This window comes from Carex rostrata, chromosome 14 (genome assembly GCF_964058835.1).
Source record: "Carex rostrata chromosome 14, lpCarRost1.2, whole genome shotgun sequence".
In the NCBI taxonomy this organism is placed as follows: domain Eukaryota; kingdom Viridiplantae; phylum Streptophyta; class Magnoliopsida; order Poales; family Cyperaceae; genus Carex; species Carex rostrata.
The window spans coordinates 817,463-838,141 of NC_135931.1; the positions used below are offsets into that span (position 1 = coordinate 817,463).

The following is a 20,679-nucleotide window of genomic DNA, read 5'->3' on the forward strand; positions in this document are numbered from 1 at the left end:
GAACCAGAATTTAAAATATTTACAGAAATGTTTATCTGGATTATTTTTCAAATGTCGAAGAATTCTGTAAAGAAGAAACAATTGTCCAAAAAAATGTAAGAATTCTTTACAGAAATGTAAGAATTGAAAAACAGGAGGGGGCGGCTAGCTAGGGTTTACCTTTGACGGCGAAAGTCTAGGCATCGAGTGCTGAGGCGGAACTTTAGACATCGGGTGCGGAGGGAAAACAGCGCCAGCGAAGAAGATTTAAAAACAGGAGGGGGCGGTATGACGGTGGAAGTTTAGGCATCAGGAGCTGAGGTGGAAGTTTAGGCATCGGGTGCGGAGGGAAAAGAGGAGAAGAGAGAAAAGAGGATTCGGTTTCAGGGGAGAAGAGAGAAAAGAGAGGCATCTGGATTTGTATTCGCCAGCGGAGAAGAGAGAAAAGAGTATTCGGATTCAGCGGAGAAGAGAGAAAAGAGGAGGCGGAGGCTACCTTGAAGAGAGAAAAAGTAATTCGGAAGAAGATCGCACCAAATGGGTAAGGGAGGAGGATTCGCTCAAACCGTGTGGTTTTGTATGTAGCACGTTGGGTTTTAATTAATTTCAAACTTGTACACAAATTGATATATAGAATACATATATAATATCTTATATTCAACACAATGATTTAGAATGGTTGGATCTGATAAATGAAAGGCTGGGATCGTCTCTGGACAGATACACCATTCAGTCCCTTTTATACCAAGGTGCTATTATAGGAGTCCTGATATGCAAACTGAAACCTTACTAGTAAATTTATTGTGTAATGAATGTTCATATCACTAAAAGATAGTACAATATTAATTTTTTTTTCTCAACACTACAAGTATGCAGACATTACGTACTTCACTCACTACAATAACACGCGTACACATGCACCCCAATTATTACTAAACAATCATTTATTTCTATAACAAAAAGTCAATCAATTGGCTGAAGCAACATTCCATCTTGTGGCTCGAAGCACTCTCGCGAACTCTTCTACCCTCTCTACACTCGGCAAAGTGCTCTTCACGAAATCAACAGCCAGCAGGAACCGTTTTTCCCACTCTACCAGTAATGGCACCTTTGTTGCATCGAGCAACTTGACCTCAGATATCTTCTCTACTGTCTTGAACCAGGCCAATTCGGAACCTAACATAACATCAAGGAAATCAATGGTATCTCCACCAAAGAAGCTCTTCCCAGCAGAACATTTCTTGAAAGATCATTCCAATTGCTCTAGTGCAACAAGTGTATCACTAATTTTTTTCTGCCTTTGTCTCCTCTGAAGCAGTTTTCACAATACCAATAAATGAAGGTAACAACTACATGGATAAAAAAATGAAACATTAATTCGTTACTTTTGTAATTCGATCATTAATCTCATAACTTTTGTTATTGTTGAACTTAATTTCATATATATTTTGATTTGATCATGAAGTTGATTAATTAATTAGTAATTTAAGTACCTTATCATCAACGTACGCTGCCCAAAAGCAAGCAACGGCACGTTCGAAAGGATCAGCAGGAAGCACGAGAGGCCCAGTACCAAACCAGTTCTCATAAATGTACTGTAAAATTACCAATGACTCACCGATACTTCGATCACCGTGGATAAGTACTGGCACTTTCTTTTGGATCGGATTATATTTGAGAAGAAGTTCGCTCTTGTTTAAAAGATCCTGCTCAAGGTACTCATAACTCAGCCCCTTTTGTTCTAGCTAGCACCATTCTTACCCTGATTACATATGGGCTAGCGCTTGTCCCCAACAGCTTGAGATCACCTTTTGCCATTTTCACTATGTTTGAGGATTGATGTTTTTGGGAAATTGATATGATCTCTCCGTGTTGTACGAGGCTTTAAATAAGGAAGAATTGTTTACTGTTGACTGCCAACAAAAAGATAATGCTAAGTGTTTGAATTTAATATGCTATATATGCCATCAGCAATGAAGACATCTTGATTGCATCTATGACAGAGTCGGGTTTTTTTTTTTTTTTTCTTTTTTCTTTTCATATTGACCGTACGTAGGCCAACAAGTTGGAAGGATGGTGCTGCTTGGAGCGCAAGTACTGTCGTCTTGAGGTAATGAGCTGTGGAATTAATTTGACTAGTCCGCTGCCACTGAGAAGTAATAAAGGAGGTGCTCTGCTTCAATGACCATCAAGAGCTTGTATTGGATGTGATCCAGTGCGGAATAAGTCGTCCGTACATTTCATCTGATGCGAATCTCAAAACAGACCATATATGATATATCCCTGTCAGGACTTTTGAACTATGGGATCAATCATTTAATATTTTTCTACGATAATGATAGTCAATTTTACAATATCATAAAATTTTATTTTAAATTACATATAAACTCATACATAAATACAAAAAAAAAACAACAATAAAGGATCAATTGTCCCATTCTCTCTTCTTAAGTCTACCCTGACTCCCATATTCTAAGAAGGTACCAAATTAATTTTGATTTGTCTGGAGTATCCTGCTCCCTCATTTACCTGAGAGGAATTGGATTAGCTTGACATAGGGGTGCAAATGGATTGAATGATCCGATTTAAATTTTTTGCAAATTTGAATATACAGATACAAATACTTTGCGAATACAGATATGAATACGGTTTCATGTTTCACAAGTGTACGTATACGAAGGTTAATAAATTAATTTTAATGCATTCATATTATGACGTTTTTTTATCACTTAATTCTATGCATAATTAATTTCAAAATTAATTTTTTTTTGCATGTAGACGCATCACTCGTAAGGGAGACGGGTTCCAACAGTTCAGATTCGTCCACCGCTCTTCGCTCCATCTCGATTCTCCGGGTTTGAATGAAGGTGTTGTGAATTCGCTCCACCTCTCCCATAGTCTACTATATGTATATATATATATATATATATATATATATATATATATATATATATATATATATATATATATAGGAATATGCTAGCATGCTATGCATAGCATAGAGCCCCTCCATGTAATGACTCGGATTTTGAGTTTTCAAAATCCTAACGGTCGATCCGAACCGTTCATATTGTTCTCCATATTAATATGTGTTTGGAGACCAAATTTTACATTTTTTGGAATTTTTTTACTATTTCTTTAGATTTATTGAAAATCCCTGTTTTCAGCAAATCTGGACCATAAAAAAACAGCAATTTTCAATAAATCTAAAGAAATAGTAAAAAAATTCCAAAAAATGTAAAATTTGGTCTCCAAACACATATTAATATGGAGAACAAGATGAACGGTTCGGATCGACCGTTAGGATTTTGAAAACTCGAAATCCGAGCCGTTGCATGGAGGGGCTCTATGCTATGCATAGCATGCTAGCATATTCCTCTATATATATATATAGAGTTAGGCTGGGGTGCTATGGATAGCATAGTGGCCTCTATGCTACGGCTCAATATTCGAGTTTTCAAAATCCAAATGGTCGATCCGAACCGTTCATCTTATTCTCCATATTAATATCTGCTTGGAGACCAAATTTTACATTTTTCTGAATTTTTTTACTATTTATTAAGTATTTTACAAAATTGTTGATCCAACGGTGGCTGCACAAAACAGTAAAACCGTTGGATTAGCGATTTTCAAAGTGGCTTAATAAATAGTAAAAAAATTCAGAAAATTATAAAATTTGGTCTCCAAGCAGATATTAATATGGAGAATAAGATGAACGGTTCGGATCGACCGTTTGGATTTTAAAAACTCGAATATTAAGCCGTAGCATAGAGGCCACTATGCTATCCATAGCACCCCAACCTAACTCTATATATATATATATAATGTACGTGTTATGGTTGATGGTGATGATGAAGATGATGTGTTGATGTTGTCCCTTTTCCTCCTCCCTCTCTTCTTCTTTTTCCTTCTTCCTCTCCCTATCTTGTTGTGTGTTAAAACTGAATAATCAGACACAAATCTAATCTGAGCACCAAGGCTCCTCTAAATCCCCCTGGCTCGCTATGATCCAACAACAATACTATTTGTGCTAATGACAAGAAACTATGCTGGCTCGCTACCTATCAATCTAAGCACGAGTACATAAAACCATGCATGCTCGTTATCTACCAATTTGAGCATGACAACCCGGAGGCTCATCTTTTTGTAATCAGAGCACGGTTTTGTTTTTCTGTTCTTTCTTGTCTAGCTTTATAGAAGGGGTTATGTTTGTAATATTTTAAGTACTAGTACGGTTGCTTTATGTATACTTATGTACTGGTACGAACAGATGGATGTAACCAGTTTGTGTCCTGATTAATGAAATACCTACGGGTTATTAACAAAAAAATATATAATTAACACTGTCATTCTAAGGAAATTGCATCAACATTGGTTAAAATGAAGCTCATTTGCTGCAGCACTACATGAATGAATCATAAATACATTACTGCTTCTGTGTTAATATCTGGATTAATATTACAAAAACAATTACATAAAAAAGAACAACAAACTCATTGACATATTTTACTAGTTGGTATTGAGCTCTAACAGTAACAATTAATTAAATGAATTAATTGGAGCTCAAGTCATGATGAACATGCATTGCGTACGGTACAAGGAAGTGTGTTGTGTTATTGTGTTCAGTAAATAATTTCTTTTAACAAATATGTTATAACTGTAAACACTTAACTAATTATTTTCAACATTAAGATAATTACTTTTAACATAAAATTTAACATTAAATGTAGTCACTTGCGACAAATTATTATTATTTTTTGAGTAAAGACAAAAATATTATTTTATAAACACTTAATTACATTTTTTTAAACATTTTTTATTCAGTTTTAACATTTATATATTAACAAGGTGTGTCTGATGATTGTATAAAAATGCTATGATGGTCATCATGTGACTTCCATACAATCATATCACTTGTCTTGAGAATTATTTATATTTACCCGAACTAGAAAATGATAAAAAAAAAGCTAACTAAATGTCTATAGAAATAATATTTTGTTAAAAATAATTTGTTTAATATTTTTACAAATACACATCAAGGTTATCACAATTTCACCATTATATATATCAAATACTATTTTTAAATTAAAACTAATTATTTAAAGATTCAAACAACATATTTTAAAAAAAAACTCGAAATAGTAATATTAAAAAATAAATGTAAGGTGAACACTCGTGAGAAAACTTCTCTCACGAGCTTTGCGTATATGATCGGCGTTGAAAAAAAATAATTAAATTGGGTCAATATGAAATTTAACACATCTGATATATATGTTATAGTGTAACTTTAGATAAAAAAATTTGACAGTGTTGTCATATATTTGTTCATTTCAACTCTATTATTTATGCACCGCATAAAGTCAAAGCAACACCGTCAAGATTACCTCTAACTTTAAAGGTTAGATTCAGCCAAACCTGATCTAAATTGTCATTTTGAGATTGATGTCTCGTTCCTCCGTTACACCGTTACCAATATTACTAATTTTAAGTTGCCCAAAGAGAGAGCAATTAATTTACCAATTTTGGGCCAGAAAAGTCGGCCCAGAATGGAGAGATTAATTCAAGTTTCTTTTGATCCTTTCATTTCAATCTTCGCATCGCTTCCTTATCTAAATCTTTTTATCTTCTCTGCGCGCTGTCTACTCTTTTTCTAAAGAAGAGAGAGAGAGAGAGAGAGAGAGAGAGCGAAAAGAAGGAAGAAGATGATGCCCGTGGTGTCCCTCACCCCTTTCTGTTCCCTTTCACCTTCAATTTCTCGCCGTGACCTCTGTCTTTTCGGCTATGCCATCCCCAATTCCAAATTTCAACCCTTCCGAATCAACAACAAACCAAAATCAGTACCACCACCCTCTGCGACTAATTCGAATTACGACGAGATCCTTGAACATTATCACTCTCTGTTGTCTTGCAAGAATCCTCCAACCTCAATCCATCCCTTCAATGCGCTCCTAGCTGCCTTGGTTCGAAAGTCTGACCCGGCCATTTATTCCTTCTTCCACCTTATAACCCAAACTGATGGAATCAGTCCTGATGATCATACCTATGGTCTCATGATTAAGTATTGTGCCGAAACGAATCGTCTCGACACAGCTTTCTGTTTTCTCGGAAGGCTTCTCAAAGAGGGTCACACGGTTAAGGCCGTGATATTCAGTCCAATAATCAAGGGTCTTTGTTCTGAGAATAGGACTAGTGAGGCTGCAGCCATTGTTCTTTACAAAATGCCTAAATTGGGATGTACACCTAATTTGTTCTCGTATAACATTCTTATCAAGGGTCTTTGCTCCAAGGGCAGCATTGTTTTTTCTCTTCAGTTATTTTTTAGGATGATTAAACATGGCGCTGAGTGTGAACCTTGTGTTATCACCTACAGCATTGTTATAGATGAGCTTTGTAAGGCGGGTCAACTCGCTAAGGCATTTGGTTTGTATAGACAGATGCGTCATGTCGGGGTTATACCTAATATTAATACGTACACCTCGTTGATTAAGGGGTTGTGCAAGAAAGGTGATATTCCGAAGGCAAACGAGTTGATGCATGAAATGATTTCTAAAGGGTGCGAACCCAATGTCATGACTTATAACACTCTCATAGATGGGTTGTGCAAGAAAGGTGAAATTACGAAGGGAAAGGAGTTGATGAATGAAATGATTTCCAAAGGGCACAAGCCCAATGTCGTGACTTATACCATTCTTATAGATGGGTTGTGTAAGAACGGTGAAGTTACCAAGGCAGAGGAGTTGATGCATGAAATGGTTTTTAAAGGGTACGAGCCGAATGTCGTGACTTACAGTACTCTTATAGATGGTATGTGCAAGAAAGGTGAAATTACAAAGGCACAGGAGTTGATGCATGACATGATTGCCAAAGGGTACGAACCCAATGTCGTGATTTATAGCAATCTTGTAGATTGTTTGTGCAAGAAAGGTGAAATTACAAAGGCAAAGGAGTTGATGCATGAAATGATTTTCAAAGGGCACGAGCCCGATGTCATGACTTATACCACTCTTATGGATGGGTTGTGCAAGAATGGTGAAGTTACAGAAGCAAAGGAGTTGATGCATGAAATGATTTCCAAAGGATGCGAGCCCGATGTCGTGACTTATACCACTCTTATAGATGGGTTGTGTAAGAAAGGTGAAATTACAATGGCAAAGGAGTTAATGCATGAAATGATTTCCAAAGGGCACAAGCCCAATGTCGTGACTTATACCACTCTTATAGATGGGTTGTGTAAGAACGGTGAAATTACAAAGGCAAAGGAGTTGATACATGAAATGATTTCCAAAGGATACGAGCCTGATGTCGTGACTTATACTACTCTTATAAATGGGTTGTGCAAGAACGGTGAAGTTACGGAGGCAAAGGAGTTGATTCATGAAATGATTTCTAAAGGGTGCAAGCCCGATGCCATGGCTTATGGCACTCTTATAAATGGGTTGTGCAAGAATGGTGAAATTACGAAGGCAAAGGAGTTGATGCATGAAATGATTTCCAAAGGGTGCGAGCCCGATGTTGTGACTTATACCATTCTTATAGATGGTTTGTGTAAGGAAGGTGAAGTTACAATGGCAAAGGAGTTGATGCATGAAATGATTTCCGAAGGCTGCGAGCCCGATGTTGTGATTTACAACATTCTTATATATGCGTTGTTCAAGAAAGGTGAAATTGTGATGGCAAAGGAGTTGTTGCATGAAATGATTTGTAAAGGGTACAAACCCAATGTCATGACTCATACCATGCTTATGGGTGGGTTGGACCAGAAAAGTTAAAAAGTATGAAGACAAAGGAGTTACCTCTTTTATCTTTCAACTTGCTTTTGGTGAATACAATAATAGAAAAAGAGGATCCTCATCTGCTGACAAGTGCTGCGTGATAAATGAAGAAGAGTCATGGAGCTTGGGGGACATCCGCAAACCCATCGATGAGCGCTTTAAAGAGGTGGTGGTAATTTGTAAGAGGATACGCTCTCGTCTTTCCATTGGTTACAGAATACTTGACAAGGAATAAGGCTGAGGTATAATTAATCGATTCAGTAATTATGTATTAGGTGCTTGTAGTTTGGTAATAGCTGCAAACTTGTTATAATTATATATCTTACTCAAAACATTTTAATTGTCTCTACGTACTACAGTGGACCCAGTTGCAATTTGTGGAAAAGGTTTTGAAATTTCAAACATAAGTCAAAATTTCTCTGATTCATTGGACAAGTTTATTTTTGTAATGATTACATTGCTTACAACCTATTTGATGAAATTCCTGAATGAAGTAACTTTTCTTATGTTGAAGAAAACCTATCTTCTACCAACATCTGACACCCCGTATGCTATTTTTTATAATCCAATCCATTAACTTTACAAAGAACCTTATGATCTAAAGCATATTACACTCTAAAGTCCCTGCTATCCCTGCTATTTGGGCTAAGAAAAGCACCAAATTGAAATCACCTTATGTAAGTTAAGTGGTATATATGCTTATTAGTTTAGTACTTTAGTTAAATTGAAGTTAAGTTTGATTGAATTGAAGCCAGTTATGCATTATATATTATTTTCTAATGAAAAGTATCAGTCAGGAATTGGTGGTTTACAGAGTTTCCAATTAAAGGTTATCTATGGTTGATTATAGTACTATTGATCTAATTTACTTCGGTTTCAACCGAACCGACCAGTTGTCGTACATGATAATGGTCTAATCCAGGTAATGAGGTCTTGCTTTTCAATTGAAACAAGACTTGTTTGAGGTCTAGCTAGAAACTTGTGACTATATGAATTCTGGATGTTTATGACATAATGAATTGTGGATAGTTCATGATTGATTTAGTATGAACCCAGCGTATGACGTGTCTTCGACTTTTAGTTTAAACCGGTTCTAAACAAATTATTATAATAGAAATATATTAAATTAAATTAATTTGGTCTTAGTTATGGAATTCTTAGACTAATACCAATCCTAGCATGTTGTATTCTGATCTTTAAATATTTTATTGTATTTTCAGTAATATTTGTTGATTAGATTAATCAAGCATGTCAATGCCTAATGAATTCATACAAAATCTAATGTGATGGATGATCTTAAATATAAAACTTGATTGTTGGAAATCGTAATTAGACCTATGTTATCCATATCAAGTAGTCACTGGTACAACTAAATTTGTTTTACTGAAACAAGCAAGGCCTAATGAATTAGCATGTTTCATTTGGCAGTAAAAACTGCTAGAAAATGAAACATTAAGGAAATGCCATGGAATGAACATAAGAATTCATTTGGTGGTTCATTTGGATTCACCTTTGAATCAATTGGGCCAATCTTCTCTGGCGGCCAGAGCTACAAAAAAGGCAAAAAAGATATATATATAATATAGAGTGAGTCTATGGTACTATGCATATTACGATTTGGCACCGTGCTACGGTTCTATATTCGAGTTTTCAAATCCTAACGGTCGATCCGAACCGTTCATCTTGTTCTCCATATTAATATGTGTTTGGAGACCAAATTTTACATTTTTTGAAATTGTTTTACTATTTTTTTAGATTTGTTGAAAATCACTGTTTTTGGATGGTCCAGAATTTTCAGATCAAGTGATTTTCTAAATATCTAAAAAAATAGTAAACAAATTTCAAAAAATACAAAATTTGGTCTCCAAACACATATTAATATGGAGAACAAGATGAACGGTTCGGATCAACCGTTAGAATTTGAAAACTCGAATATAAAGCCGTAGCACGGTAACAACCCGTGATATGCATAGTACCATAGACTCACTCTATAATATATATAGGAAAATATTAACATACTACGTGTAGCATAGAGGACCTCCATGCAACGGTTCAATATTTGAGTTTTCAAAATCCTAACGGTCGATCCGAACCGTTAAACATGATCTCCATATGAATATGTACTTGCAAATCAAATTTTACATTTTTTAGAATTTTTCTACTATTTTTTTAGATAGGTAGAAAATCACTTGATATGAAAATTCTATACCGTTCAGATCAAGTGATTTTCTACCTATTTAAAAAAATAGTAAAAAAATTCTAAAGAATGTAAAATTTGGTTTGCAAGTATTCATATGGAGATCATGTTGAACGGTTTGGATTGACCGTTAGGATTTTGAAAACTCAAATATTGAGCTGTTGCATGGAGGCCCTCTATGCTACGCGTAGCATCATAGCCAACTCCTATATATATAAGCATATACCCTCATATACTTATGTAAGTAGAGTAACAATAAAATTAGAAACCACCGTTGGATCAGTGATTTTCAAAGTGATTTAATAAATAGTAAAAAAATTCAGAAAAATATAAAATTTGATCTCCAAGCACATTTCAATACAGAGATCATATCTAATGGTTCAAATCAACTTTTTAAATCTTGAAAACAAAAAAATAACTTATAAGCATATACCCTCATATGCTTATGTAAGTAGAGTAGTCAACCTCTGTATATATATCAACACTTTCACATGTATTATAAGATATTATAACCTTAGAAATTTCAACAAATATGTAATCTAGAGTGAACTACAGCAAAGTTGAGCAACGGCAGCACATAAAAATATATACTCACCTGGAAGTAGAGTACAGACTCAACGAAGCGCATTTCCAGCTGGGAGAACAGTACAGTATAACGAACGAAGAAGGATGAGTGCAAGGATGGTCTCGTACCAGCATTTGGTAAGTCCCACTGGATACTGGTAAGGGGTGGGAGAAGCTGTCAGAAATGAAGAAATGGTATTTTTGCACTTTGGCCCTTAGCTGGTTGGGTATTGCAAAAAGAAAAGGCGGCGGTACTCGGAGATATGAAATTAGATATTTAGAGGCAAGGCTGGGATTATTTTTGGTTTTCACCGTTTTAATTTTTTGGTTTCTTGCTTTGATAATTGGAGTAGAGAAATGTAATCTTAAGATGTAGAACTTTTTTTTTTTTTTTTCAATCAAAAAGTAGCTACAGGTTTTTCTAAAATATACACACACACACTCACCCTGTAAAAGAAGATACTGCCAAACATGCCCTTGTGGCACCTTATAGAAAAACACCAGTTTAGAAAAACCATCATGGATAAAATAGCCAATAATAAGATTTCGACTTGCAAGTCAGAAGACACTACACATGATCACAGCCATTATTTGAAAGCGTATTTCATACCTAGCTTTGACTCCCTGCAGTCAGTTCAAATATGTGATAAGGTTGAAGGTTCTCAGTAACAAATTAACACTAGCCTGGTTGTAATTAGTACATATCGAAACCAGATATGCAGATCAGAAAAGGGTAATTTTAAACACTGCAAGGCAAGGTATTAGACCAGAAATTAATTTGTCATACCAAAACCAGATTCGGACTCCTACCAAATAGGTGACCTTTACCTTTTCTGCCTCAACCCCTAAAATCCTTTTGGCAAGGTGTAATGTAGGGTTTCCTGGTGAGTACCACATCTCCTGTATTGAATTGGCCCCATCACTTAGGAACCTTGTTCACCGCAAGTATGTCTCCTGTCTGGTTCAATTTCGGCAACATGCTGGGACCCATCGCCTGACCACATTTAGACAAGAGCAATATATAGTCCATAGATTATATATTTCACATGAATTTTCTTTTGTGTCATAAACCAAAGGAAGCGTCTAATTGTTCACAGCCTTTTGTCCACCATTTGTCCACAGCTTTGACTTGCGCGAATACTGTAAAATTACTTCTATATGCTGTATAATTATACAATATATCACATAAAATATATCAGTTAATCACAAAACATCCAGCAACTATTTGAAGTGGTCCCATGATAGTTAGAAAAAGATTGCAACTTGCACAACAGGACAAAATAAATGTACTTTCAAATTGTACTTTTGAAAATTACAGTTATAGGAAGTTATTGGCAGTTAGAGTTAGTTATTAGCAGTTATTAGCTTCTGCACTGGGTTGAATCTTGTATACTGTAAAATTGAATCTTGTATACTGTAAAATTGAATCTTGTATACTGTAAAATTGAATCTTATATACAGTAAAATTTTCAATTGAATCTTGTATACTGTAAAATTGAATCTTCTACACAGTAAAATTTACAATTGAATCTTGTATACTGTATAATTGACTCAGCAGAACTGTAAAATTGAATATTGTATACAGTAGAATTTTAAATTGAATCTTGTATACTGTAAAATTGAATCTTATATACAATAGAATTTTCAATTGAATCTTGTATATTGTAAAATATATACTGTAAAATTGAATCTTGTATAGTGTAAAATTTTCAAATAATACTGTAAATTTTCAATTGAATCTTGTATACTGTAAAATTTTCACATAATACTGTAAATTTTCAATTGATTCTTGTATACTAGAAAATTGATTCTTGTATAAAGTAAAGTTTTCAATTGAATCTTGTATACTATAAAATTGAATATTGTATACTATAAAATTGAATTCTGTACACAACAAAAATTAGAATTGAATGTTGTATATTGTAAAATTCAGTCTTGTATACAGTAAAATTTTCAATTAAATCTTGTATACTGTAAAATTTCTAAATTTAAACCATAAAAAATACGATCTATACTGTAAAGGTATAAGATAACATCTAAAAAATGCTACATTTCAGTTTAAACTACAACCTGCAAAGTACCATGTATACTATAAAATTGCAAAATATAAACCATAAAATAATATCATGTATACTATAACATTGCTAAAATAAACCTAACTGTACTGAACCGACATAAACCACATACATCAACACACAAAAACCTGTTCAACACAAAAAAACATTTGTTCATCACAAATAACATCACTGGACAAGAAACTTTCACATTAAAAACATCCTCCGTTCATTGTTTGGATGAGTAAACAACCTTATTGCAAGAACAACCCGTTCTTTTGATATATCATCCTGCATAATAATAAAATAAACAATGAAACAAAATTGATTTATAACAAATAAGAATTACAAAACAATATTACAAGTTATTTACCTGAGTGAAAACCATAGGATTGTCTGTAATAATACTGTAGACAAAACGTAGCACAAAGATAACACAATCATTTGACTTCTCACCCTGTTTCGGGCACTCCTTGCAAATCACAGAAGCATCTACCCAATCAGGATTGGCTGAAAGGTAAATTGATATCAACAATTTATCAAAACTTTAATTCTAAAACCTATAGTTAATGGCCACAAAAAGGCAAAACTAGTACAGCAATACTGTAAAATAATAGAAGAAGACAGTATAATAAAATAAAAAATACTCACAAGTCCTCCACGAAAGAAAATTCTTTAGCCAGCAGATGGAGTGCCAATGGTACTCCATATAAGCCCCTTCTTCACCAGATGATGTATAATAGTTGATTTCTATTGCAGGGACATCCAGTGCATAAAGAACCCAATGGTTTTTCTTACAAATTGGAACAAAAAGCCATCTTATACTATCAAACTAAGGACTAAACAACTGAGGAATGTTCTGCAATGCTGCATATGCACTGTAATCATGCATACAAGCCTATATCATACAAAATAAAACACATTAAAGAGTACTCAAGTATTTGAACAGCAAAAAAAAAGAATTAAATTAATAAAGAGATAATAAAATAAAGAGCAAAAAAAAATACTTACAGACAAATAAGGATTAATGAAGAACCATTTATCCTTCACAGGCGTCTCAAATTGCATGATACTCAAAACCATATCAACCAACTACAAAAACAAATGATAAAAAACATTTAAATCAAAATCACTGATGTATCCAGTAAAATTACTTTATGTATCCTGCAAAATTACTTCATATATCCAGTAAAATTACTTCATATATCCAGTAAAATTACTTCATATATCAAATTACTTCATGCATCATGTAAAATTACTTCATATATCCAATAAAATTACTTCATATATCAAATTACTTCATGTATCCTGTAAATTTACTTCATGTATCCTGTAAAATTACTTCATGTATCCAGTAAAATTACTTCATATATCCAGTACAATTACTTCATATATCAAATTACTTCATGTATCCTGCGAAATTACTTCATATATTCAATAAAGTAAAATTACTAAAATATATCCTGCAAAATTATTTCATATTTCCATAAAAATATACAGTACACAGTGTAAAAGTTCAGTCATTACCTCACTGCTTATAGGTTTCTCAGGATCCATTAGGTCTTTCATCACAATTATCCTGCACCAGAAGCCTCCAGGCGTGTGAAGGAAACCTGTCTCAATGTTGATCAATTTTTTGTTCTTCACATAGATCGTCTCTCTTATATCTCTCCAATAGATCGCTCCTCCAGATCGTCTCTCTTAGATCTCCACCAGATCGCCTCACTCTCATCTATCTCCACCAGATCGCCTCTCTTAGATCATCTCTCTCCACTAGGTCGCGGCCGTCGCTGTCGTTGCTGCCGTTGCGGCCGTCGCGGTTGTTGCTGCCGTTGCGATCGTCGCTGCCGGAGCAGAAGAGAAGAGAGAGAGAGAGCCTCGTCAGGATTTTCAAAAGAGAGAGAGAGAGAGAGAGAAAAGTTGCTAGAGTGAGAGAGAGAGAGAGCCTCACCAGGTTTTCAAAAGAGAGGAAAAAAATAGAGAGGCGGAGGATTGAGAGAGAGATCTGATTTATAAAAGAAAAGTAGAGTCGTTAAAATCAGTTAGAGTGGATAAGGTGATGGACAATTCGTGGACAAACGTCACTAGACAAATAACATTTCTCTAAACCAAATACCTAACAGCATAACCAAGCTATTGGCAAATAGGTCGAGGAAGGAGCTGTCCATCCTAATTTCACATACCCAAACCACCTTTCACATATTTCTTAAGACCGATTTCTCAAAAGTGTCTGACTCGGTTAATTGGTCCTTTTTTTATATTCCAACCTTATAAACACCATTTAGAGATTATTCACCAAGATTTCGGGACTAATAATTAACTTCTCCAAAAGCAACTTTGTGAGACGTCATTTTCTCTGGAGAAGAGAGGCATCTAAACCCTAAACCCTAAACCTCGATGTAAAGATAAAAGATTTTGATGGCCGAACATATGTGAGACTTGATAGATGTACGATTGCAACTTACAATATAAAACTCAGAATTAGAGCTGCTCAAAACGCACAATTTTTGTCTAGTTCCGAAATTATTTTCAGTAATACTCTTTGTATAATCCGATCTATTTTCATTTGAATAAGATTTGAATCGAACCAGTTCGGTTCGAATCTTATTCAAACTCAAATTCAAATTGAGTATTGTTCGTTCAAAATTGGTTCACAAACTATTATGAGTACGTTTTGACATGCTATCAATTACATTTTTAATCAGAATTGGATGAACTAAATTACAAAATATATAGAGAAAACTAAGAAATTAAAAAAGGAAATGTCCATCTCCAAAAGGAATATTTTATAATTTTCTATCTTCTTACATGAGAATTTTTAAAAGTTAGTTCACATAATTCTCTAGTTTTCGCTAGAGAATCCTTTATGAGTGTCAATGATCCTAGCTAAAAAAACTAATATGTGATTCTATAAGAGTGTCAATGATCGGATGGAGTGTTTTCATATATGTAATCATCTATTACTAGTCTTATTTATATCCTATCATCATCATTACATATTACTAGTCAATGATCGAATGGACTTGGAAACCTGGTTTTGCAAGGCTGTAATTGATATAACAAGCATGCATTAATCCTCTGCAAAGTTTGAATGTAAATTTAATCTTGTACCTTTGCAGTTTTACTCGAGCAACAACTAGAGTCAGCATAAGGGAGAAAAAAATATTAAATAAAACAGAAAAATAAGAATATGATTCGACATTGTCCTATTACAAATGCCTAGTAATCTTATCGGCTACCTAGACGCACACTCCTAATTCATACAACTTACAACCGGTTTAGTAACCTACTTATACATAATCAAAAGAGATCATCATAAGCAACTATTTCCCGGCCTTTTGTAGACAAGTCTAGTTCAGCTCTGGTGCTTGGAATAACTGAACCTGAATCTGGTCTGGGCCTAGTGTTGGGACTTAGCTCTCCAGTAGTGAGTTTCTTGTTACTCCTCCCATGTTTTCTCAGTGGAGGCTCTGGCCGAAGTAGCCTCGAATAAGGACGGGTTGCAATTTCTGTGTTTTCTTTCACCATTGGTTTGCTTGGTCGCACCACCAAAATCTGCGTAAAAACAAATCAGTGTTAAAACAAACAAGACGGAGTAAAAATCCATGATCACCTCGATATTTGTGTGCAATTAACATATTGAACCAATTTCAGACTAATTTCAAAGCCAGCCTAGGACAAGTAGAAGAACATGTGCGGGACACAGCTATTGAATCTGGAAGGAACCTCAACTTACAAGATGGAACTACCACAAGGATGATCGATATCATGGTATTGGCTGACTTGAAGAATTGGTGTGCATAGGCACATAGCATGGAGCTACAACCAGAACAATCAACATAGATTGTTGCATAGGAGTAGGGGTGTTCATCGGTTCGGGAACCGAACCGAACTTGGCAAACCAAAGTTATAATTCGGTTTTAAAAATAGAACCGAACCGAACCGAATTAGCATTGCAACCGAACCGAACCGAACCGAAGTTTTATTTCGGTTTGTTTTGTTCAAACCGAAATATATTAATTCTTTTTATTTAAAACAATTGATTTATAATAAACCGAAGTATATAAAGAAATAAACCGGAGTATTAAGAAATAAACCAAGTATTTAAAGCAATTGATTAAGAAATAAACCGGAGTATTAAAAAATAAACCGGGGTGATTCCGATCAAATTCATATTATATGAAAGTTCGGTCGGTTCGGTTATTTCGGTTTTGAAATTTTTCAAATCGAACTGAACCGAAGTTATAATTCGGTTTTGAAAAGCCAACCGAACCGATCCAATAAACCGAAATAACTGAACTGTTTAAACCGAACTAATTCAGTTCGGTCCAAAACCGATTAAACCGAACCGTTTGAACACCCCTACATAGGAGTAGCCACCACCCAAGATCTGTAAAAGGTATGAGCGGAGATGCAGCAAGAAGAATTAGATAAAGTGATGTTGCATATTCAAGAAAGAGAAAGTAATTGGCCATGAATTGTTCAAGTTCAGAGAATACGAAGAAATAAGGCAGCTGTGCTGGGTTAAGGAGTAGAATGGAGGTCAATTTGTACGAGGAGAAGACAAAGTGAAATCAAACGCAGTGCGACCAAGGCAGAGAATGTTTTCAAGATAAGCAGAGGCAGTCGAGGCAAAGGATGGTGTAGAGATGAGTCAAGGAGATAAGCATATGCTGCAGTAAAGTTTTCCATTTGCAGAGAAATGTAATTGGATCCCCTCAGTAAACAGCAGGATACAAGGTGATTTTTTTTATAAACATAAGAACACAACATGAGAGACCTGAAAAAAGGACAAGGATCAATGCAGAAGCCAAACTAAGAAGAGTGTAACAAAGTGAGAGGCAACCCATGGTCCATGAGCAAGCATCTTGTTTGTGTGCAAAGAAACTGTGAGTGAAGCACCAAAAATATGAGGCAAGACATCAGATAGGATACAGCTTGACAGCAGGATCCCTTGGTCTAATGCATAGATCTGTGTGAAGAGAGTGAACAAGAATCATGCACGGGTCAGTGAAGAACTTCAGCAGGGATTGTATACGGGGTCGGTGCACAGCTGAGAAGGGATGGTGCCCAGGTCAATGCAGTGCTGACTGCTGAGAAAGGACCGTGTACAGGTCAGTGCAGTGCTGAGCATGGATGGTGCACGGTTAAGAAGAGAGTGCAAGACTTAGAGCAGAATTGAGAACACCGACTAACCCTAAAATCACAGAGCACCTACATCCTTTGACTTGAGAGCACCGCCGATTGAGATAAAATTGCTATAGAGAGAGAACTGGTACAATGAAATGCTGGATTGATGCAGATAGCGAACGGAAGGGAGAACCGACAGAGGTTTTACATGTCAGTGACAGTAGATTGTTACAGTGGTGGTTGACAAAGAAGACAATGGTTGTTGTTAGGTTAGACTCATGACTCACAGAATTTGGTTTACTTAGCCAAACAAAAGACAGAAGATAAAATTTTGTGTTTTGAGCTATGAGGAAACAAATTAGGATAATAATAATCATGAACCTTGCCGTGTTGCCGGTACAGATGAGTCAGGACTATCTGATACCATAACAGAAAATAAGTACATTTTTTTATTATATTAAATTGGGATTGAGATAATTAAATCGATTATATAGATGTAGAAAAAAAAAGGCTAACAACTTGACTAGCAAAGCAATAACCTATTACAACCTTTTTAGAGGAATAAAATCATCCAAAGATGTCATATTTCCTGTTCTAAACCCCAAATTCTCCTGGAAAAATGTTTATCAACCTCTCTCCGTGAAAATTCCCCAAAAATTCTCATGGGATTTGTAACCCCTCGACATGGAGGAATGACATTGTCACTAGACAACTTGGTATTAACATTCTACAATTATCATAAAAAAAACAGAAAACAATAGTCAAAACCAACCTTGCAAGAACCAACAGAGATACCAAGATCCGGCTCTAGTGAAGCCAAAATCGCTGCCTGAGCCGCCGCATCAGACCTGAAAGTGACGTCACCAGATCCAGAGCCATGGATTTTAATGCGGGAAATAGAGCCGAACTGTTCGAGGCGAGACTTAAGTTCAAGCACACTACAGTCCGACGGGAGGCCAGTAACCACGACCTGGGACGGCGCGGAAGAGGCGGCGGGAGGCGGATCACCGGTGAAGGAAGGGCCACGTAGACGCTTGGAGAGAGGTGGAGGCGCGGCGGAGGTTGACCGCTCGCGCTTAACCCTTCCGCCTCTGCCTCTGCCTCTGGTCATAATTTCTAATTTAGTTCTGATGTCTTTGTTATCAAGTTTTTCTCGGAGGATTTAGTATCGGGGGTCAGTGAACCGAGTCGCGCGAAATAGAGGGATGAGGTTGAGGTTTTTCCCTCGAACGGGAGAAAATGGTCAACAGCTATTTAGCTAGTCAACTGACTGCTGACCGAGTGCGGATCTCACGAAACCAAATTGTGAGTTTTTTTCGACCGTCCGATCAAATTCCGGGCCAATCCGGTTCGAGGTTAAATGCGTGGTTGAAATTAGCGTTCAAAATCAGATCGGACGGTTCGGATTCAAACTCAAAATTTGAGTTACCTTAGATGATATGAATTCGAAGCGTAGAGCAAACAACATGCACCTGACATTTTTATTTTTACTCATTTTTTAAAATATTTTATTAAAAATAATTAGACTTTAGAGAAAATTTTAAAATTGTCCAAACCGACAATATTTTTGAAGGTCCGGAATTTTTATTCGAGACCATAAAAAAAATTAAAGGTCCGGAATTTTTATTCGGGACCTTAAAAAAAAACTAGTAACTTTGTTGCGGCTCCGCCGCAACTGTCATTTTTGTTGTTGGTTTTTGTAGGTGGCCTTTTTAGTTTCCTATATATTCTTTTCAGCAATTATATTTTTTTTTCAGCAATTGCATTGATTAAGTAAACATAATAGTGACCTTTATATATGGAAATAAATCTTGCTGTAATGACTTGATTATTTTCTGTTAGCTTCACTTCTTTCAATTTGGGAATTTGATCATTCATTAAATTTAATTATTTTCTAATAGATATAATACATACCAGAACACTATGCCAACTGATTCAACATCCATTTTCTAATCGTCACCCAAACAAAAATAGAACTACTGATCCAAAATCCATAATATAACCATCATCTCAAAAGTAAAATAAAATAAAATGGAAGATAAACTTTCCAGTGGTACGCTCCAAGAGCCCGTCTACATCATGGCTGAGAGTCAAGTAAGGGTTTAAATTAGTGTTATGGACTTCCATTTTGACATCCTAGATGAAGCATCTGACCATCTACTAAACATTTACCATCTGCCGGCTTCATCCAAACTTCTTTCCCATTTGAGTTTGAGAACTTCAAATCAGTGTTATCAGAACCGGACCGGATCGGACGATTGGACCGGAAAAAACCGGAACCGAATACTGTCCGGTTTGGTTCCTTTAAAAGATTACTTCTACAGTTGAACCGAAAAACTGAATTAATTAACCGGTTTTATTCAAAAAAACCGCGAACTAATCTAAGAAAAAAATCCGGTTAAAGCATACTCTGTTTTTTTTCCACACATAACGAGAAAGAGAGAGAGAGTATCACATGTTCTTCTTGAATCTCACATGTTCGTACTGTCAACAGGTTATTAGGAGTGAGTACATGTCATTATGTCAACAGGAGATCCTTGTATTGTTTATATGGAGACCTTTATGTTTTAAATATTATAAAAGAGTCTATCAAATAATATATATATATATATATATATATATATATATATATATATATATATATAATTATTGTTATTATTTATATTTTTATAAATTTTGGTACTGCAAAACCGTAAATCTTTATAATTTTAGTAAACTTATCATACAAAGTTAAATGGTGGGATGCTATATTTTATCTCCTAAAAAAATTGTTTGTCATTTGTTGACAAAATAATTAGTTTTATTATATTTCGAGATAAATTTTAAATTAATCTATAAATTTGTAATTATTTTATATGTATGTGTAATTTTCACTATAAAAATATATATTTCTTTTAATAATAGTACTTATATCTCATAAATATATAAGTATTTAAAAAATCAGCGGTCCGACCGTTTGACCCACCGGTCCAATCAGTGAACC

General features: G+C 35.1%; 3 protein-coding genes and 1 pseudogene across 4 annotated transcripts in view; 1 reads left to right on the forward strand and 3 right to left on the reverse strand.

The window, feature by feature from the left end:
- LOC144565255 (protein SULFUR DEFICIENCY-INDUCED 1-like) overlaps nt 1-492 on the reverse strand; it is an 89,837-nt gene extending 89,345 nt beyond the window's left edge. Inside the window, exon 1 of the mRNA XM_078314964.1 lies at nt 483-492. The gene's annotated coding sequence lies outside the window, so the exon portion shown is untranslated. The remainder of the gene's footprint in view (nt 1-482) is intronic.
- Nucleotides 493-797: 305 nt separating this feature from the next.
- LOC144565356 (putative glutathione S-transferase GSTU6) lies at nt 798-1,948 on the reverse strand (annotated as a pseudogene). The gene is made up of 2 exons (XR_013514880.1): nt 1,473-1,948; nt 798-1,328 (listed from the first exon to the last, which is right to left on the reverse strand). The product of XR_013514880.1 is annotated as a putative glutathione S-transferase GSTU6 (transcript).
- A 3,672-nt stretch (nt 1,949-5,620) lies between these two features.
- On the forward strand, nt 5,621-8,178 carry LOC144565766 (uncharacterized). Its single transcript, XM_078315591.1, has one exon. It carries the CDS (start codon nt 5,682-5,684, stop codon nt 7,746-7,748), a length of 2,067 nt encoding a protein of 688 aa, XP_078171717.1. The 5' UTR covers nt 5,621-5,681; the 3' UTR covers nt 7,749-8,178.
- A 7,538-nt stretch (nt 8,179-15,716) lies between these two features.
- LOC144565256 (homeobox leucine zipper protein) lies at nt 15,717-18,921 on the reverse strand. Its single transcript, XM_078314965.1, has 2 exons — nt 18,469-18,921; nt 15,717-16,121 (listed from the first exon to the last, which is right to left on the reverse strand). The coding sequence occupies exons 1-2, from the start codon at nt 18,805-18,807 to the stop codon at nt 15,867-15,869; spliced, it is 594 nt and encodes a 197-aa protein (XP_078171091.1). The 5' UTR covers nt 18,808-18,921; the 3' UTR covers nt 15,717-15,866.
- Between the last annotated feature and the right edge of the window lie 1,758 nt (nt 18,922-20,679).

Excerpts from the sequence above, each read along its gene's own strand:
- LOC144565766 (XM_078315591.1), top strand. The coding sequence starts at position 5,682 with ATGATGCCCGTGGTGTCCCTCACCCCTTTCTGTTCCCTTTCACCTTCA.
- LOC144565256 (XM_078314965.1), bottom strand. The coding sequence starts at position 18,807 with ATGACCAGAGGCAGAGGCAGAGGCGGAAGGGTTAAGCGCGAGCGGTCA. Across the intron at positions 16,122-18,468 it reads TCTCTGTTGGTTCTTGCAAG|ATTTTGGTGGTGCGACCAAG; the intron begins GTTGGTTTTGAC and ends GTTTTTACGCAG.